Source organism: Diaphorina citri, unplaced genomic scaffold (genome assembly GCF_000475195.1).
Source record: "Diaphorina citri unplaced genomic scaffold, Diaci psyllid genome assembly version 1.1 scaffold330, whole genome shotgun sequence".
Classification (NCBI taxonomy): Eukaryota; Metazoa; Arthropoda; class Insecta; order Hemiptera; family Psyllidae; genus Diaphorina; species Diaphorina citri.
Genome location: NW_007377765.1, coordinates 193,623 through 214,517, shown reverse-complemented (window position 1 = coordinate 214,517; position 20,895 = coordinate 193,623). Strand labels below are relative to the sequence as shown.

The following is a 20,895-nucleotide window of genomic DNA, read 5'->3' as shown; positions in this document are numbered from 1 at the left end:
TTCTTTTTCGTTTTTATTAACCTCTTTTCTTTTTTCTCTTATTTTGTTGTTTCGTTTATTCTCATGTCTGTTTTCTTCGCGTCTTTCTGTATTTTCTTCCCCTTTTGTATTATTTTTATAGAGTAGACAGTAGACCTACCATACTAATGGTAAAATGTGCAAGTCCTTAGAGTAAAAATGTACATATATCCCTTTTGTATTATTTTTATAGAGTAGACAGTAGACCTACCATATTAATGGTAAAATGTGCAAGTCCTTAGAGTAAAAATGTACATATACCTTTCATAATTAAATTGCAAAATGTTATTATTAAAATTATTATTAAATTTTTACCCTGTGTTCAGTATTATTACTTTCAAAGAAAAAAGCAATCTTGATATTTTTAAACCCATTTGAAAATATTTTCTATGTACAGACAAATAATTAACAATTTTGTATGGTCGTATTTGTATGTTTCAAAATAGTATTTTCATTTCGAATATAAAATTCTATTAGCATGAAATACTGCAGGCGTTTTTAATCTTTTCCCTCTTCCACTTTCTTTCGTTGTTTTTGCAAGAAAAATCAAACTAGAATTTCATATAACGTGAAAACGTATATGATACGTTGGAAATATCAGATGCATCACATAAGTTAAGCAACGTTTAGCAAGGTGTGTATCTAAACGGGTGAGAGTTCTGTCCTGTCCAGGGACACACTCCTTATCACAACTCCACGGCCATTCAAGTAATCTTTACGACCGGAAATCGAACCAGCAACTTCCGGAGTATCAGGACAGAGTCTACCAGGTAATACCAGGGACTTCCCTTTTAAACCCATTTGAAAATATTTTCTATGTACAGACAAATAATTAACAATTTTGTATGGTCGTATTTGTATGTTTCAAAATAGTATTTTTATTTCGAATATAAAATTCTATTAGCATGAAATACTGCAGGCGTTTTTAATCTTCTCCCTCTTCCACTTTCTTTCGTTGTTTTTGCAAGAAAAATCAAACTATAATTTCATATAACGTGAAAACATTTAAGATACGTTGTTCAAACTAGAATTTCATATAACGTGAAAACGTATATGATACGTTGGAAATATCAGATGCATCACATAAGTTAAGCAACGTTTAGCAAGGTGTGTATCTAAACGGGTGAGAGTTCTGTCCTGTCCAGGGACACACTCCTTATCACAACTCCACGGCCATTCAAGTAATCTTTACGACCGGAAATCGAACCAGCAACTTCCGGAGTATCAGGACAGAGTCTACCAGGTAATACCAGGGATTTCCCTTCAGAACAGACCTACCATATTAATGGTAAAATGTGCAAGTCCTTAGAGTAAAAATGTACATATACCTTTCATAATTAAATTGCAAAATGTTATTATTAAAATTATTATTAAATTTTTACCCTGTGTTCAGTATTATTACTTTCAAAGAAAAAAGCAATCTTGATATTTTTAAACCCATTTGAAAATATTTTCTATGTACAGACAAATAATTAACAATTTTGTATGGTCGTATTTGTATGTTTCAAAATAGTATTTTCATTTCGAATATAAAATTCTATTAGCATGAAATACTGCAGGCGTTTTTAATCTTTTCCCTCTTCCACTTTCTTTCGTTGTTTTTGCAAGAAAAATCAAACTAGAATTTCATATAACGTGAAAACGTATATGATACGTTGGAAATATCAGATGCATCACATAAGTTAAGCAACGTTTAGCAAGGTGTGTATCTAAACGGGTGAGAGTTCTGTCCTGTCCAGGGACACACTCCTTATCACAACTCCACGGCCATTCAAGTAATCTTTACGACCGGAAATCGAACCAGCAACTTCCGGAGTATCAGGACAGAGTCTACCAGGTAATACCAGGGACTTCCCTTCAGAACAACCGCAGACCTTGAGTAATGTCCAGTGGTTCTCAGAACAGCTGGCCATGGAGGCTCAAATTACCAGACTAAGTACTGATTAACATCCAGGGCTAAGTACTCCTTAACTTCAGGGGTTAAGTACTCTTTAACATCCAGGGCTAAGTACTCCTTGACATCCAGGGACTAAGTACTCCTTATCATCCAGGGCTAAGTACTCCTTAACATCATGATCTAAGGACACCAGTTTCTATTAATTCCTGCTGAGTATAATATCCAAGATCACATAGACATACAATGGCAGCTCCTTGCTCAGCACATCTCTTGTTTTTCTCCCTGGAAACCGAAATCAAAAATGTCATATATGTATTTACTTTTTTTAAGAGGTTTGATAGAGGGAACTGTAATTGCAAAAGGTGTGTCCAAACACAGTCGATCGATCGACGAGTGAATCTATGTTATCGAGGCAGTGTCGACGTTTCAGTCGACATCCATTGACTATGTATGGACACAGCTTAAGGTCTCTTGAAACCTCGAAAGTGAAAAGAGAACAAAGATAGGACAGGAGAAAGCCAGCCGTTCCGAGAACGGGCCTAATTCGTTTCTTATTGATGGTAGACTTAGTAACTTTGTGAAGGTTCATTTTAAGTATCTAAATATGAAAATAACTTTTACTCTTCACTGGTTTTGGTTGATTGGTTGATGGTTTAAACACTGATGATGCCCGAAAGGGTGAAACTAGTCTGTAAGTTAAGTCATGTTACAATAAAATAAACCTATCAACCAAAACCAGTGAAGAGTAAAAGTTATTTTCATATTTAGATACTAATTCGTTTCCTCCCGGTGGAAATCGAACCCGCGACCTAGCGTTAACAAGGCAAGCTACCCTCCAAGCGAACTAGACTGGCTATTGACTTACCAAAACTTCATCAGTTTAGGATAAAATCTGCCCCGGGCGGGAATCGAACCCGCGACCTAGCGCTTACAAGGCAAGCTACTCCCTTAAGCTCACTGAGCTATTAACTTACCAAAACTTGGACGTGTACTGCTTGCCATTAACCGTCACTAGAGAGCGAAATAGTTTCTCATATTGTACGGTTTCATACTTGGGTACCTCAAACCTCTTGTATTTACAATGAGCATAGAGTATGGTTTTAGGTAACTTCTCCACGGGGTAATGGTTACGTAGGAATGCGCAGTTCAGACTGAACACACCTGGAAAAAATAGTTAAAAATACATGTCAAATATCAAGAGGGAAAACATTAACATAACCCATAGCCCATAAGTAGTCTTGAAAAGGCCAACCACGAACAAAATCTAAAGACTACTTAATGACCAAATTTCCCGAGTAGGTATGTACTTAGATGTGTTAAACATTAAATTTAATTAAAATCTGACAAACTGGTTGACAGCTATGGTGAGACTAACAGACAACACAGAGTAAAATTGTCAAGTAGATTCGTATAAGCTTAACCCAGCTTTTGGTGTTCCCACTTTTGTCGTGAATTTCATCCAATTTTTTTCCGAATGTCCTGTAGACAATGTAATCTAAATGATAGTGTTCCCACTACACACGACACGATTTCTTCCGAAGGACAAGTGTGAACGGGCCATAAGAGTGGGGTTTTTGTGTAAGGAGTTCAGCAAATCATCAAGTTGAAACTGAGAAGTCACTTCGTTCGTTAAAATATCTCAGGAGGCAGTCTCCTCTCTTTTCACTTCCTTCCCATCGTCTTCCCTTTCGGACGCATTAGTATCGGCTTTGAACTTGAGTATACCCCCATAATCCACAATCTCTTTACTTCCACCACTGAGAATGAAATGAACAAACGTATAATGAGTTAAATAGGAAGGGTTGTGTTTAAAATTATCAAAGTAGTGCTTTTTTTAATTTTCTTTTCTGTAGATACACTATTATCATTACTGAAAAGCATCTTCACTTCAACAGTGGTCTACTGTATAGGTTAAGGCAGTCCAGTGGTTCTCAGAACAGCTGGCCATGGAGGCTCAAATTACCAGACTAAGTACTGATTAACATCCAGGGGCAGTCTCTTCCTGATCCCTTATGTGCCACATCCATTTTAGTTTAGGACTATTGCACTACTGGTACTGTATAGGTATCTACTATTACTGATTATGTCTGTTGAACACAAAATTCTGAGCTGTTTTTATCAGACAAGAGTCTTGACCAAATATAGGAGTTGTCCTAAACAAAAAGAACAATAGAACAAAAGAAGAAACTACACTTACTTTGCAATCACAGGTATTTTCAAATGTTGTGTCAATGTGCGAATCATTTCAATCCTATTCCGATGCCTTGGTCTTTCTGCCTTGGTTCTACCATGAACTCCTATGGCAATTATACCACAGGCTTCAAGACGTTTGCACAATGCTATTGTATCAGCCTCATTGTGAAATACTCGTATCTTACAAGACACAGGTATGCTTAGGTTGCTGATGAGTGTAGTGAGAATGTTGCAGGCAATGTCTGGGGTAGAGAGTAGAGCAGCACCCATACCTCCCGTCAGGGAAAACTGTTTTGGACAGCCCATGTTGATGTCAATTGCAGCAACATCATGCTCTCTGTAAGGAAACAAATGAGATTAATTTTCAAAACCAATAATATGTTTGGCCTGAAATATTAAAATATACTTACAGTGGTTTTAGCACAATGAATGCACCAGGACCCAATTGATCTCCAACATTAAGCTGGCCTTTCTAGGCTCAACTCAAGCTAAGTCAAGCCTGAAAAAGCCAGAGTTAATATTTAGGTATTCTGCAGCAACATCATGCTCTCTGTAAGGAAACAAATGAGATTAATTTTCAAAACCAATAATATGTTTGGCCTGAAATATTAAAATATACAGTGGTTTTAGCACAATGAATGCACTAGGACCCAATTGATCTCCAACATTAAGCTGGCCTTTCCAGGCTCAACTCAAGCTAAGTCAAGCCTGGAAAAGCCAGAGTTAATATTTAGGTATTATTTTGTTAATTTATTCAAATCATACTAACACCTTCTTGGCTGCCTCCAATGCTCGCTCTGGATCAGCAGTTCCGATTTGAAGAATGATTTTGTTTTTCTCTCTTGGACATGTTCGGAATACAACACTACCATCCAGGGGATCAACAAAATCTATGGTGTTCAATAGATCTGAAAGAAGAGCAGAAAATATACTTACTTAAGTAATGTAGGAATCACATTATTTCTATTCATAATTCATAGCTTTAACAAGACCAAAATTTCCGAGTACCACAAAATACTTTCTCTTTGAATGGTCCAAACATACATACCTACCTAGGTACAGTACTTACCTGACTAAATAATTGAACAAATGAAACAAGTTCCAAGTTCTAACTTGGTAATCTTGAATTTACTCAAATGAGGCCTCCTAGCCTAGAGGACCCTTTGTCAGAGTGAGTTCACAGAATTACTATAAATAGGTACTTCATACTTTGTGCAAAATAAGGTGTAGAAAAACAAACTTGTCAAACAAAACCAACTCACCATTCACTTTCCTCTCAGTTTTGACTAGTTTATGATCCACCAACTCCTCCGAATACACAAGATCAGCTCCGTAGTCCAAGGCAAGTAATCGAAATGGAAGTGTATTCATTCGTACCATTGGGGCAAGTATAATTTTATTGGAATAATTTATATTGGCTTGGTTTGCATTAGCCATGTCCAGTACATAAAATATTTTCACCAAAAGGAGACGGGTTCCCTCTCTTACCATCAGATATGCAGGTAACCTCAATCTTCACACATGCAACTTGAACACCATTGATTGATCCTAAGTTGCAAGTATAATTTTATTGGAATAATTTATATTGGCTTGGTTTGCATTAGCCATGTCCAGTACATAAAATATTTTCACCAAAAGGAGACAGGTTCCCTCTCTTACCATCAGATATGCAGGTAACCTCAATCTTCACACATGCAACTTGAAAACCATTGATTGATCCTAAGTTGTTTGTTTTTGATAAGGTGTTGAACCTCAATTACCTACAGGCAAGAAATCACAGTTCAACAAAGAAGCCAAGAATCTTAACAATTTTTTAATCAGTTTCGTTGTTTTTTGGTCCATTTCTGAAATTTTGGACATTTTTCAAATATTCGCGCTTGCGCACGAAGTCACGAACCCGGGGAACGGCAACGTCGGGGAATCACCGAATCACAGCATTCCAGCCTACAAAGCTCGTCCAGAGTGTCAATCCTGATATATTTTTTTCACTTGCTAATAATTTATTACCTGCATTGGATCCAATGTAGGAAGGTAGGTAGGAATTTACAAGTTTAAATGGAAAATTGAAATGCCTATTGATGGGTAGAAATAATATTATAATAATGAATACATAATACAAGTCCAGTGGTTCTCAGAACAGCTGGCCATGGAGGCTCAAATTACCAGACTAAGTACTGATTAACATCCAGGGCTAAGTACTCCTTAACTTCAGGGGTTAAGTACTCTTTAACATCCAGGGCTAAGTACTCCTTGACATCCAGGGACTAAGTACTCCTTATCATCCAGGGCTAAGTACTCCAGGTGTTGAACCTCAATTACCTACAGGCAAGAAATCACAGTTCAACAAAGAAGCCAAGAATCTTAACAATTTTTTAATCAGTTTCGTTCTTTCGTTGTTTTTTGGTCCATTTCTGAAATTTTGGACATTTTTCAAATACCTATTCGCGCTTGCGCACGAAGTCACGAACCCGGGGAACGGCAACGTCGGGGAAATCACAGCATCACAGCCTACAAAGCTCGTCCAGATTGTCAATCCTGATATATTTTTTTCACTTCACTTGCTAATAATTTATTACCTGCATTGGATCCAATGTAGGAAGGTAGGTAGGAATTTACAAGTTCAAATCGAAATGCCTTTTGATGGGTAGAAATAATACTATAATAATGAATACATAATACAAAATCAATAATCAATGTCGAGATCGAGATGAGCAATACTCATTTTGTAAACGGTCCTTCAGTGCAATGTTGCCAGCTGTTGGAAAACCTCCCAGTTTCGAATGGCGCAAAGATTTTGAATTTCAACAATCAAAATTCAAATAATCAAATATCAAATGATCACAGTGCCTTGTAGAAGATAATATTGAAATTGAAATTTACCTATTTAATTTATCCAGGTAAAGGTAAATACAAATTGGAAATATATTCATTGCTATTAAACTATCCAACTTCTCCTTCAGTGCAATGTTGCCAGCTGTTGGAAAACCTCCCAGTTTCGAATGGCGCAAAGATTTTGAATTTCAACAATCAAAATTCAAATGATCACATCACAGTGCCTTGTAGAAGATCAAGATAATATTGAAATTGAAATTTACCTATTTAAGTATTTAATTTATCCAGGTAAAGGTAAATACAAATTGGAAATATATTCATTGCTATTAAACTATCCAACTTTCATAAATTGCCCAAAGGGAATCTAAAAAAATAAATCCATATTCCCAAATTACTATCTTTGAAAAATGAATACATTGTTGGGCAATAGTAAAACCGACAAAAGTCCCATCATTCAAAAATTTCTCTCATCAAGCCCATTAAGTCCCCAAAATATTGAACAGCTACGGAAAAACATCCGCCAAAAATGTAAACTCAGATTGAAGAATAAACGGAGAGAATTGTTTAACAAAAGTAGAACAGACCTTGAAAATGTTGTGTCTAATGAATTCCAAAAAGTTAGCATCAGTTTCCAGCAGGAACTCTTCAACAATAGTGGTTTATTTAATGAGTTGGATCTGAAAATTCTTCAGGATGTAGAACAAGATATTCTCAATGAGCAGAATAGTCTGTAAGTTAAGTCATGTTACAATAAAATAAACCTATCAACCAAAACCAGTGAAGAGTAAAAGTTATTTTCATATTTAGATACTAATTCGTTTCCTCCCGGTGGAAATCGAACCCGCGACCTAGCGTTAACAAGGCAAGCTACCCTCCAAGCGAACTAGACTGGCTATTGACTTACCAAAACTTCATCAGTTTAGGATAAAATCTGCCCCGGGCGGGAATCGAACCCGCGACCTAGCGCTTACAAGGCAAGCTACTCCCTTAAGCTCACTGAGCTATTAACTTACCAAAACTTGGACGTGTACTGTTTGCCATTAACCGTCACTAGAGAGCGAAATAGTTTCTCATATTGTACGGTTTCATACTTGGGTACATGAGCAGAAACATTGGTTTAGTGAAGAACTTACAAGACTTGTTGATGAATATGAAAACATTGATGACCAATATTCAAGATTGAATGCAGTCATGTGTCCTCTGTGCCTCACTGGAACTTTGACTCAAGTCAACAGGATAGTCATGAGCAGAAACATTGGTTTAGTGAAGAACTTACAAGACTTGTTGATGAATATGAAAACATTGATGACCAATATTCAAGATTGAATGCCGTCATGTGTCCTCTGTGCCTCACTGGAACTTTGACTCAAGTCAACAGGATAGTACTATGTACCAAATGTAATCAACATCTTAGTCATCACATGGAATTGGACGAGTTTAAATCAAAGATAGATTCAGTGGTAGAACAACATCAGAATTTGTGTTCATCTTCTCCTAGTTTTACATTAGTTCCCAATGAATTCAATTCACCATGTTTGATAATGATGTGTATGAATTGTCAGAATTGTTGTTCTATTTAAGTTTAGGTATTCCTCATGTAGGTACATCTGATTGTAAATTAGGTGCACTTAGAAATTCAATTAATTCATTGCCCTATTTTGCAAAAGAATCTCTTTTCAAACTTGTAGAAAATTGTTCTCATCTGAAAGTCTCTTCATAGACATTATCATTTGGTCCTATAGCTAAATTGTGTGATTTGTTTTAAATTCAGATTTAAATTAATTTTTGTACAGAAATTTTCTAGGATTAAATTCAAGAAAAGAAAAGATTCATGTTCATGTATTTTAATTTTGTTTAGTGTTCAGTGTCCATGTGATTTGTTTCTGATTTAGGTAATTTGGTTAGGTTAGGTAGTAATTATGTAGTTAGGTAGGTACCTGTGCATAGGTTATCCTGTTCCCTTGTACAAGTTTAGTAAAACCAACTTAGAGTTACCAGTGGTCCAGAGTATTTTCTTTACTAAGGAACCATTATTGTTATTTATCTCCATTTAATATGTGACAAATTGGGAAATATGTATTGCAATACCTTGGGTCCATTTTAAACTTGAAATTTTATTAGCTAGTAGTTGGTTTTACCATAATCTTATAACAAATGAGCTAAAAATAACAAACCACAAGTGGTACAACAGACCTAATAGAGTCTGTAGTGTTGAAGCCCCTCAAGAAGAAAAAAAAAAAGGTATTCTTAATTTTATTTATAGGTATAATTTATGGTTTTAGGTAACTTCTCCACGGGGTAATGGTTACGTAGGAATGCGCAGTTCAGACTGAACACACCTGGAAAAAATAGTTAAAAAATACATGTCAAATATCAAGAGGGAAAACATTAACATAACCCATAGGTAGTCTTGAAAAGGTCAACCACGAACAAAATCTAAAGACTACTTAATGACCAAATTTCCCGAGTAGGTACATACATAATTATGTACTTAGATGTGTTAAACATTAAATTTAATCAAAATCTGACAAACTGGTTGGCAGCTATGGTGAAACTAACAGATAACACAGAGTAAAATTGTCAAGTAGATTCGTATAAGCTTAACCCAGCTTTTGGTGTTCCTACTTTTGTTGTGAATTTCATACAATTTTTTTCCGAATGTCCTGTAGACAATGTAATCTAAATGATAGTGTTCCCACTACACACGACACGATTTCTTCTGAAGGACAAGTGTGAACGGGCCATAAGCCATAAGAGTCCTTTCGTGTAAGGAGTTCAGCACATCATCAAGTTGAAACTGAGAAGTCACTTCGTTCGTTCAAATATCTCAGGAGGCAGTCTCCTCTCTTTTCACTTCCTTCCCATCGTCTTCCCTTTCACTGAAGATAGGTAATCCATCCTTAAGATATTTCATATTAGGTACATTCTTAGTCATATATTAATTATCAAACTGTGGATTATTTAACATGTATTGAAAAATTGTTATTACAAATAAATGAAGTATCATTACAAACAAAACAAACAAACAAAAACAAACAAACAAACTTACCATTGCCGTCTAGGGAGTTTTCAATCCGCGCCCGTTTAGCCGCAGGAGGTGGTGATCTATCCCACTTTGATATTAGTCCCTCTGAGGAGAACAGAGCTTTCTTCTCCTGCCAGTAATCATGCAGACCCCACAGCTCACTGGAATATAAACACAGTGAACAGTAAAACTTCAACATATTTTTCACGAAAAAAAAAGAAGTTTTTACCTCGTAATGATAAAAAAAAAAACCTGAAGTTAAGCAACGATGCGCACGGTTGGTGATCAGATAGTAGACCGTCTGAGAACTAATCATGTGAGCCAGCCTAGTTAGCTTGGAGGGTAGCGGGTCTGCCTTGTAAGCGCTAGGTCGCGGGTTCGATTCCCCCTCGGGGCGGATTTTATTCTGAACAGATAAGCTCCGTTCTAGCGTTCGGGACGATAAAACGTTAGCAGTTACAGTTCCCTCTATCAAACCTCCTAAAAAAAGCATTAAAAATAATAAAAATGAAGTTTTTATCTCGTAGCTATAAAACAACTGCTAAATCAGACTCGTGTGGTGTGTTGCATAGTATGTCCCTCAGCAAATGGACAATAAAGACACACTAATAAACAATTTAAAATGAAAGGGGGGGCTTACCAGATTTGTTCCAAGGTTTGAGATTCGAGGAATTTCTTTCCTAATGGTGACTCCTGTTGACTTCCAAGCATGGACTGCACGCAATATTTGCTATTGGGAGCAGAGTTGTCATAGTCAACACAGTACCTGTGCAACATCAAATAGAAAATGAGTTGTCAACACAGTACCTGTGCAACATCAAATAGAAAATGAGTTGTCAACACAGTACCTGTGCAACATCAAATAGAAATTGAGTTGTCAACACAATACCTGTGCAACATCAAATAGAAAATGAGTTGTCAACACAATACCTGTGCAACATCAAATAGAAATTGAGTTGTCAACACAATACCTGTGCAACATCAGATAGAAAATGAGTTGTCAACACAATACCTGTGCAACATCAAATAGAAACAACACAGTACCTGTGCAACATCAAATAGAAAATGAGTTGTCAACACAATACCTGTGCAACATCAAATGAATCGTTCCCAAGAAGAACGGCCTATGTGAAAATTTTCGATTTTTTTTTATTTTTTAATCGGGGCCTATATGATCTCCTTGTTTCAATGCACTAATCAGTTTTGGGGTGAGGAAATCGGAAGTCGTTTTTTTTCAGAAGAATAACGGCCTATGTGTAGAGATTTTGCCTCACGACAGGGTGTCCCCTTTCAGTTCCGTGTGACCCGTGCGATACACCTGTTGAGCGTGATTTTTGACTGTCTAATTAGGAAGTCAACCGATTAGCCAACATTTTGTTTTGTAACATTACAGTGTGCTTTCCTGCTTTCAGAGATACTTTGAAATTTAAACAATGAGTGCATGCTAATAGTTCACTAAGTAATTCAGAAGTTGAAGCTTTGTACAATGCAAAGTCCCATCCCGTCCTTGTAATTTTGCATGCAAAGTAATAATAATAATAAGTTCATTGTTAACATTCAGAATCCTTTACAGACTTTTCTTTATAATATCCCTCTAAGTACAGTAAGAAGTGAAAGGTTTCATGTAAAAGGGCCTATGTGTAAGAAAACATAATTCTGGGATAAATTTCCACATCACTGTATTAAAATGTCTCTCCTGAAAAGTAGCAAAAATCACATAGGCCGTTCTTCTTGGGAACGATTCAAATAGAAAATGAGTTATTTTCAAACAAAACATGAAGACACAATGAATTTGTGATTTTGATCGTGGTCAGTAGTTGGTGCCATAGTAAGGAAATTAGCAACTTCTAAGGAGAAACTACAAATTAAAAAATCAAACGATCTCAAAAGCAACCCAAGTGAATATCACAAAAGGCTTGCACACCTAAGGTTAGATTAGGAAATCTCTCCTAGATCCTAAAGGCCTTAGAAAAGCGAAATCTTTTTGAGCAGATTTTTTTTTTTTTTTTGTAAAATAGCAGCTGAACTGTACATTTCTCGAGACCTGGCCCGCGGACACTTTTAACCATCATAAATTTTATCGAATCTCTCTGCAAAATTTGAGTGACCTGTAACCTTTGAGTAACAAAATTTGAGTGACCTACAGGTAAATTCCTGAGAACCACAAACTCCTTTATTTCACCAATCATCTTACCTCAGATATTCCTTTATCATTTGATGAATATCCTGAATACCTTTGGTTGGAGAAAATATGGAACAATTATCCTGAGCTGCTCTTGCTATCATTACAGAGGACGCATTAGTATCGGCTTTGAACTTGAGTATACCCCCATAATCCACAATCTCTTTACTTCCACCACTGAGAATGAAATGAACAAACATATAATGAGTTAAATAGGAAGGGTTGTGTTTAAATTTATGAAAGTAGTGCTTTTTTTTTAAATTTCCTTTTCTGTAGATACACTATTATCATTACTGAAAAGCATCTTCACTTGATCAGTGGTCTACTGTATAGGTTAAGGCGGTCTCTTCCTGATCCCTTATGTGCCACATCCATTTTAGTTTAGGACTATTGCACTACTGGTACTGTATAGGTATCTACTATTACTTATTATGTCTGTTGAACACAAAATTCTGAGCTGCTTTTATCAGACAAGAGTCTTGACCAAATATAGGAGACCCAAAGATAGATTCAGTGGTAGAACAACATCAGAATTTGTGTTCATCTTCTCCTAGTTTTACATTAGTTCCCAATGAATTCAATTCACCCTGTTTGCTAATGATCTGTATGAATTGTCAGAATTGTTGTTCTATTTAAGTTTAGGTATTCATCATGTAGGTACATCTGATTGTAAAGTAGGTGCACTTAGAAATTCAATTAATTCATTGCCTTATCTTGCAAAAGAATCTCTTTTCAAACTTGTAGAAAATTATTTACTCATAATCACCCGTTTAAGTTTCTTCATAGACATTATCATTTGATACCTATAGCTAGGTTGCATAAATGGCATGATTTGTTTTAAATTCAGATTTAAATTAATTTTTGTACAGAAATTTTCTAGGATTAAATTCAAGAAAAGAAAAGATTCATGTTCATGTATTTTAATTTTGTTTAGTGTTCAGTGTCCATGTGATTTGTTTCTGATTTAGGTAATTTGGTTAGGTTAGGTAGTAATTATGTAGTTAGGTAGGTACCTGTGCATAGGTTATCCTGTTCCCTTGTACAAGTTTAGTAAAACCAACTTAGAGTTACCAGTGGTCCAGAGTATTTTCTTTACTAAGGAACCATTATTGTTATTTATCTCCATTTAATATGTGACAAATTGGGAAATATGTATTGCAATACCTTGGGTCCATTTTAAACTTGAAATTTTATTAGCTAGTAGTTGGTTTTACCATAATCTTATAACAAATGAGCTAAAAATAACAAACCACAAGTGGTACAACAGACCTAATAGAGTCTGTAGTGTTGAAGCCCCTCAAGAATAAAAAGGTATTCTTTTTTTTTTTTTTTAAGAGGTTTGACAGAGGGAACTGTAACTGCTAAGCCTAAGGTCTTATCGTCCCGAAATCGAAGAGAGAAGGAAGATAGGAAATTTTATTTATAGGTAATTAATTTGATGGCCAAGCAGAATATATTTAATCATTTTTTACTCTGACAGGTACCTACCTACAGCCATTTTTTTGACAAATTTCATTAGAGAAATGAATGCTTTGTGTGAACAACTATTCAGCTGTGTTCTCTTTCCTTATATAATTACCTCCAATTTATGTACAGAGCTACAAATACATGTTTATCTTATTGTAATAAACTTCATGTTTTATTCATTTTATTTTAGCCAGGGATCGAATCTATTTCTTTGAACTACCTGTTGAAATTCCAAGTTGACTACATTAGAAGAATAGAAAAAATGTTCCCCAAGAAATAGGTAGGTAGTAGGCGCCTACATGCCTAAAAGAAGAAACATTCAAGTGTAAAATTTAAAACCTTCTGGTTCACACATAATTCAAGAAAACACATTTTAAAATAACTTTAGACGTTTCATAATTAGAGAAGCAACAGGTTGTATCTCCAGTGGAGATTTGTATTTGAAAGAGGTTTCCATGTTAACTAGCATCTTACTCCTTTTCATCAATAACTTAGACCATAGCAACATACAAATAGGAATGTGACAAAAAATATTTACAAATGAATGGTAGAGGTTAGAGACAGCCTTTGAAATGATGTCATATCGAGCTTAATGGGTCTGTCTCCCCTCTTCACTGGGATTTCAACTATAATTTGACCATGAATGGTAGAGGTTAGAGACAGCCTTTGAAATGATGTCATATCGAGCTTAATGGGTCTGTCTCCCCTCTTCACTGGGATTTCAACTAGTTCCTCAATATTGTCCTCACGAGACTGAGAGCATACCGCAGTAACAAAGTGCATAATTTGACCTAGCGGTCACCTTGAGATCCTAAACACAAACATTGTTATTTGACCTTAGTGTTCTGTTGCATTCAGCATGTTTTTGCTGCTGGCAGACCATAACAAAAATAATAAAGTCGATGCTTATCAATGTTATTACCTACGTACGTACAAGGTGTAATCATTAGAGGAAGTCTATGAAAGAAGGGATATTTTCAGTATTGCTTTCGTGAATTTCGTCTATTCTGTACAAGGATTGGTGTTAGGCTAAGCTTTAGTTGCTAAGGGGTGCGTTAATGTACCCTACGTTCCGTTCGTATCCAGTTTTGGTTTGAAGGTACATAAGAATCATATAGTCAATCGACATCTATCACTGAACTATAAACTTTTTTTTTTATTACACCAAAATCCTTTGATTTTACCAACTTCATGTTGATGAGTTTCCTTAGACGTACCGTACAATCTAAACTCGAGTACAATAGTCGGTAACATTGATAATTAAAAATTATTTACAAAAACCGTCTTGAGGCAGTTCAAAATTTCCGTGTAACTTTGCGGAAGAATCATCAATTAACTTTGTGGAATTCCTCAGAGTTTAATCCACAGTTTGATAGTGATTATCATCAATGGTTGTATAGATATGACCCTCATTGATAAGTTCTTCCACAGTATTCTTCACTTGTTGGAGAGGAATCTTGATGGCCAGATTATTCATGATGGTGTCGATGTCTACGCCATAGCTGTCGTTTTTGAAACTCTGCAACATATAACGTTAAGAACTGTATAATAAAAACACGATTTCTAAGGCCTGCCAACGGAGGTCCAGCTGAACTCTGAGGCTTAAGTGTTGGGGCAATTGCCCTAAGGGATGAGTCAAGCTTTTACGAATCTACGAAGGGTCTGCCAACGGACCGATCGATCAAATTTTATCAAAGTCTGATAAAGAGTTCGAGAGTTCTTCCTACAACAAAATTTAATAAGCCTCAAATGAGTAATGAGCTTTGGCTTTACATGCAAGTTATTGAGTTAATGAAGGTTCAACAAATTCAACATGAGACTGTAGACCAGTCCTTAGTAACATCAGTTATTGATTAAAAATTGTATTAAGATAATCGTATTACATGACCTCGTATTATATGACCTCTTCACATCCATTAAGTTAATGAACATAGATAAGTAGCTGATATCTGACAGCTAGTTGTTTACTCCTTCACATTTGTTTACTACATTTAGGAGGAGCATGTGTATATCACATGATAACGTTAACGCCCTTTGTAAAGTGTTTTCTTGTCTAATATTTTTCACGCCGAAACGAATGGTGCTACTTTTAGCACGCTCTGACTTACAGTTGAGAAGTTACGGGTTCGATACTCCCCTGTGTCAAATTTCCCTTTTATTTGTAAATCAATAACAAATAAGCATGTGAATAGTTAATCCCATGTGATTTTTTACGCCGAATCGAATGGTGCTACTTTTAGCACTCTCCGACTTACAGTTGAGAAGTTGCGGGTTCGATACTCCCCTGTGTCAACAAATTTCCCTTTTATTTGTGAATCATTAACAAGTAAGCATGTGATGAATAGTTAATCCCATGTGATTTTTTACGCCGAATCAAATGGTGCTACTTTTAACACTCTCCGACTTACAGTTGAGAAGTTGCGGGTTCGATACCTACTTCCCTGTGTCAACAAATTTCCCTTTTATTCGTGAAAAGCGGGTTGCCTATGATGCAGCCCTCGGGCCAGGGGCGACAGTTCACGTACAGGTACCTGCAATATTAGTAGTATGCTATAAAATAATCCACCTCGGGCGGGAATCGAACGTGGCGCTTACAAAAAATAGTTAGCTTGGGGGGTAGCGCACCCTCCAAGCTAACTGAGGAGTGACATCCAGCAGCAGCAAGTCCTGAACCTCCTCACTCTTGTCTCCATGCAGGATAGCGGCCTGTACAGCAGCACCATAGGCAACAGCCTCATCCGGGTTGATACTCTTGTTGAGTTCCTTTCCGTTGAAGAAGTCCTGCAGGAGTTTCTGAACCTTGGGGATACGGGTTGAGCCACCGACCAGCACAATGTCGTGACATCCGGGTTGATACTCTTGTTGAGTTCCTTTCCGTTGAAGAAGTCCTGCAGGAGTTTCTGAACCTTGGGGATACGGGTTGAGCCACCAACCAGCACAATGTCGTGGATCTGTGCCTTGTCCATCTTGGCATCACGCAGAGACTTCTCGACAGGTTCCATGGTTCCTCGGAACAGATCAGCATTCAGTTCCTCAAACCGAGCCCGGGTCACACTCAGACTTCTCGACAGGTTCCATGGTTCCTCGGAACAGATCAGCGTTCAGTTCCTCAAACCGAGCCCGGGTCACACTTGTATAGAAGTCAACACCCTCGAACAGGGAGTCAATCTCAATACTCGCCTGGGTAGAAGATGATAGTGTGCGCTTAGCGCGTTCACAGGCGGTGCGCAGACGTCGCAGGGCGCGCTTGTTGGTGGTCAAGTCCTTCTTGTACTTGCGCTTGAACTCCTGCACAAAGTGGTTGACCATTCGGTTGTCGAAGTCCTCACCACCCAAGTGAGTGTCACCAGCAGTGGACTTCACCTCGAAGATACCGTCCTCAATGGTCAGGATGGACACGTCGAACGTGCCGCCACCCAGGTCGAAAATGAGAACGTTGCGCTCGCCAGAGCCCTGCAACAAAACAGAGGATGGAACATTACAAATCTGAGAAGGAAATCTGAACAGAGAAGAAGTTACAATAGTAACTTGGGAGGAGTATGTACATACGTTATGTACCTATAATTCTGAAATAAATTATGTACTTAATATATATATATGAAAAAAAAAAAAAAAAGGAAAATACATAAATTTACACACTGTCATCACATTGATGGTTGCCTCTGGATATGGATATTGTATCTATTCAAAACATGTGAAACCCAAAAATTTCATATCCTCTCTTTTATTTCAACAAGGTCAATCAGAGAGAAAATTCCAAGTTCACTACCTGGACTTGGGTGATGCCATTCTATTTTGACAAAAAAGGAAGAGAGGGAGAAAATCTATCTCTACATATAAGAAGGACAAACTATAAATTTCCTGAAATCAAAGGACAAACAAACTAGGTAGGTACAATTTCCTAACAAATTGTAAAAAGCTTCAAGTAAGTACATGATATCATCACTAAATAAAACATAAGAACTTGCTGACTTCATCACATGAAGGAGTGTGGCAACACTCTGCCCCATCAAATCAAGAAACAGATTATACTTACAGCAGCCGATCCCACTTTCTTGTCCAACCCAGATGCCATTCTATTTTGACAAAAAAGGAAGAGAGGGAGAAAATCTATCTCTACATATAAGAAGGACAAACTATAAATTTCCTGAAATCTAAGGACAAACAATCTAGGTAGGTACAATTCCTAACAAATTGTAAAAAGCTTTAAGTAAGTACATGATATCATCACTAAATCAAACATAAGAACTTACTGACTTCATCACATGAAGGAGTGTGGCAGCACTCTGCCCCATCAAATCAAGAAAGTTCAACAGATTATACTTACAGCAGCAGATCCCACTTTCTTGTCCAACCCGCTTTAAGTAAGTACATGATATCATCACTAAATCAAACATAAGAACTTACTGACTTCATCACATGAAGGAGTGTGGCAGCACTCTGCCCTATCAAATCAAGAAAGTTCAACAGATTATACTTACAGCAGCAGATCCCACTTTCTTGTCCAACCCATAGGCGATGGCAGCAGCTGTCGGTTCATTGATGATTCGGAGAACATTGAGTCCGGCAATGGTTCCCGAGTCCTTGGTAGCTTGACGTTGAGAGTCATTGAAGTAGGCGGGTACGGTGATCACAGCGTTGGATACGGTCTTGCCAAGATAAGCTTCGGCAGTTTCCTTCATCTTGGTTAACACCATGGAGGATACCTGACAGGGAGAGAAGAAAAATAATATAGAATAGGTACCTACATATTTCTATTGAAAAAAAAACTAAACCAGAATTTTAAGTGGAGGGAGGAAGAGCCTACAAAAAGACCGTTCCTTACGACAAATATATCCTCAATTGTTTTTCATGTGTCTTACTAATACCTGGCATACACGCCATGATTTACCCTACACAGGATGGAAAATATGACTTTGACTCGAACCACCAACCTCCAGATTCAAAGTCCACCGTGATAACCACTACATATCACTGAGGTTGGTTCGAAGAAAACATGTACATTACTTTCCTTGTAATAGGGTAAGGTCAGAAACTCCCTATCAGGTATCAGGTAGACCTGATCGGCGGACCTTTTCAGCCGTACCTGTCAGGTCTACCTGATAGTGTGTGTGCTCATCAGGTATCAGGTAGACCTGATCGGCGAACTTTTTCAGCCGTACCTGTCAGGTTTACCTGATAGTGAGTGTGCTCATCAGGTATCAGGTAGAGCTGATCGACGGACCTTTCCAGCCGTACCTGTCAGGTTTACCTGATAGTGAGTGGCTGGCTTAAGGCAAGTAAAAATCATAGCGTATGGACCAGATAAAGACGGAGAATAAAAATTCAACTATAAAGTGGGAACAGTCATTTGTCACATTTTATTTTAAACTAAACCGTAAACCAGAGTTCCGTTTAGTCAAGGTCACTACCTCCCCTCACATGATGTGTGTTTATGACGTGAGGGGGGTTAACTATTTTTCTGGTTTACGTTTCCCCTCTTGCCATACTAAACCAAGCTCTAGACTGCGGTTAACGATAGACTCGCCATTTTTTTCTCGGTTAATGCGAACAGCTGATTTTTTTAATCAGCTGATTATCCCCACTACGAGATTTTTACCCCCCACTCTCTAAATTTCGGTTTACGGTTTAGTGTTAAATAAAATGCACCAATTTCGCACTCCTATACATTGCTTCCTCAGTCTTCTGTTCAACTGGGAACATTAGAAGGTTCTCATCACCTTGAATTAGTAATGATAAGAAACAAATAGATACTTGAGTCAGTGTGAATTTCTCTCCCCTTCCATTCCTCTCCTGCCCTCCCCAACCATATAATATATATAAAAAAAATTTCTTGCCCCCTAATTTATTTAAGCCTCTTGCATTTTTTGTTCTTTTTTCTTTCTCTCCTCTTTTACTGAGTTACTCCTGGCTGAGTTAGATTTGGTGCTAATAACCTAAGTGAAAGCATGGGACAAGGGCTATACTTATTAACGAGATGACAAGGGAACTAATCCTACAAAAAGACCGTTCCTTACGACAAATATATCCTCAATTGTTTTTCATGTGTCTTACTAATACCTGGCATACACGCCATGATTTAACCTACGGGAAGGGAAATATGACTTTGACTCGAACCACCAACCTCCAGATTCAAAGTCCACCGTGATAACCACTACATCACTGAGGTTGGTTCGAAGAAGACATGTACATTACTTTCCTTGTAATAGGGTAAGGTCAGAAACTCCCTATCAGGTATCAGGTAGACCTGATCAGTTGTACCTGTCAGGTCTACCTGATAGTGAGTGGCTGGCTTAAGGCAAGTAAAAATCACAGCGTATGAACCAGATAAAGACGGAGAAAAAATTCAAATATAAACTGGGAACAGTCATTTGTCGCATTTTATTTTACACTAAACCGTAAACCAGAGTTCCAAATTACACAGCTGGTTACTGCTCATTTGTGACAGCTCCTTTTTGTAGCAATTTTTCATTGACAATTTTTCTGAACAAGTACAAGTACGTTATTTTTGAGCAGAAGTTTACTTACCTTCTGAGAGCTGTCATCCTGGGAAGCACTGAGGCAACCAGATACATGTGAATTGCTATGAAGACTCGGAGAATACATAGAATCAAACCAAGTGGCGAGTAAAGTAAGAGAAGATACTTCTGCCATTCAGTGTCCAACCTGGAAATGAATGGGATATGGTTGTAAATTAAAATAAATTATGGTCATCATTTAGAAGTCATGGAAATAAGATCATTTTTGTGTTTAACCTAATCCTGTAATAACACTGGTCACTGTAAATTTATGACAGCTCCTTTTTGTAGCAATTTTTCACTACTGTGGCTTCTGAACTAGTAAATAAATGAACATTTTCACTACCTAGGTGACTCATACTTATTCTATCTTAAATACATACAGCCCCTTTTGAAACTGACTCACTTTAACTTCTATAGACAGAGTTCTATACAAAAAGAAAGTCACACAAATCTCTTGAGCTAAGTTATGCAATAAGGAAACTGACTCACTTTAACTTCTATAGACAGAGTTCTATACAAAAAGAAAGTCACACAAATCTCTTGAGCTAAGTTATGCAATAAGTACTTAGGTACTTATTATCAATAGACCCTTGACTTAATCCAGCATGTCCAAGTACTACAGAATTCAACATCTTTGGTAATATTGCATTTATTGCACACCAGAGTTGCTTGAAAAGCTAGACACTTTTGAGGTAACACAGGAGCCCTGTGCAGGCAGCAATTTCTGCAGATCTCTGCCAATATGGACATCCCATTCTCA

The 20,895-nt window shown here is 37.2% G+C and overlaps 4 protein-coding genes across 4 annotated transcripts; 1 reads left to right on the top strand and 3 right to left on the bottom strand.

Moving 5' to 3' along the window:
* Positions 1-1,397: 1,397 nt before the first annotated feature.
* Positions 1,398-14,397, bottom strand: LOC103507633 (tRNA-dihydrouridine(20) synthase [NAD(P)+]-like). The gene is made up of 6 exons (XM_026822452.1): positions 14,153-14,397; positions 12,160-12,324; positions 10,606-10,731; positions 9,990-10,126; positions 2,890-3,076; positions 1,398-2,197 (listed from the first exon to the last, which is right to left on the bottom strand). The coding sequence occupies exons 1-6, from the start codon at positions 14,395-14,397 to the stop codon at positions 2,089-2,091; spliced, it is 969 nt and encodes a 322-aa protein (XP_026678253.1). The 3' UTR covers positions 1,398-2,088.
* On the bottom strand, positions 4,109-5,957 carry LOC103507634 (tRNA-dihydrouridine(20) synthase [NAD(P)+]-like). Its single transcript, XM_026822465.1, has 4 exons — positions 5,702-5,957; positions 5,371-5,530; positions 4,878-5,016; positions 4,109-4,445 (listed from the first exon to the last, which is right to left on the bottom strand). Exons 1-4 carry the CDS (start codon positions 5,768-5,770, stop codon positions 4,109-4,111), a joined length of 705 nt encoding a protein of 234 aa, XP_026678266.1. The 5' UTR covers positions 5,771-5,957.
* On the top strand, positions 7,161-9,003 carry LOC103507618. Its single transcript, XM_026822466.1, has 2 exons — positions 7,161-7,654; positions 8,040-9,003. Exons 1-2 carry the CDS (start codon positions 7,348-7,350, stop codon positions 8,264-8,266), a joined length of 534 nt encoding a protein of 177 aa, XP_026678267.1. The 5' UTR covers positions 7,161-7,347; the 3' UTR covers positions 8,267-9,003.
* Positions 14,398-14,971: 574 nt separating the features above from the next.
* On the bottom strand, positions 14,972-18,367 carry LOC103507632 (heat shock 70 kDa protein cognate 4-like). The gene is made up of 5 exons (XM_017443407.2): positions 18,096-18,367; positions 16,694-17,067; positions 16,557-16,617; positions 16,240-16,449; positions 14,972-15,133 (listed from the first exon to the last, which is right to left on the bottom strand). Exons 1-5 carry the CDS (start codon positions 18,309-18,311, stop codon positions 14,972-14,974), a joined length of 1,023 nt encoding a protein of 340 aa, XP_017298896.1. The 5' UTR covers positions 18,312-18,367.
* Between the last annotated feature and the right edge of the window lie 2,528 nt (positions 18,368-20,895).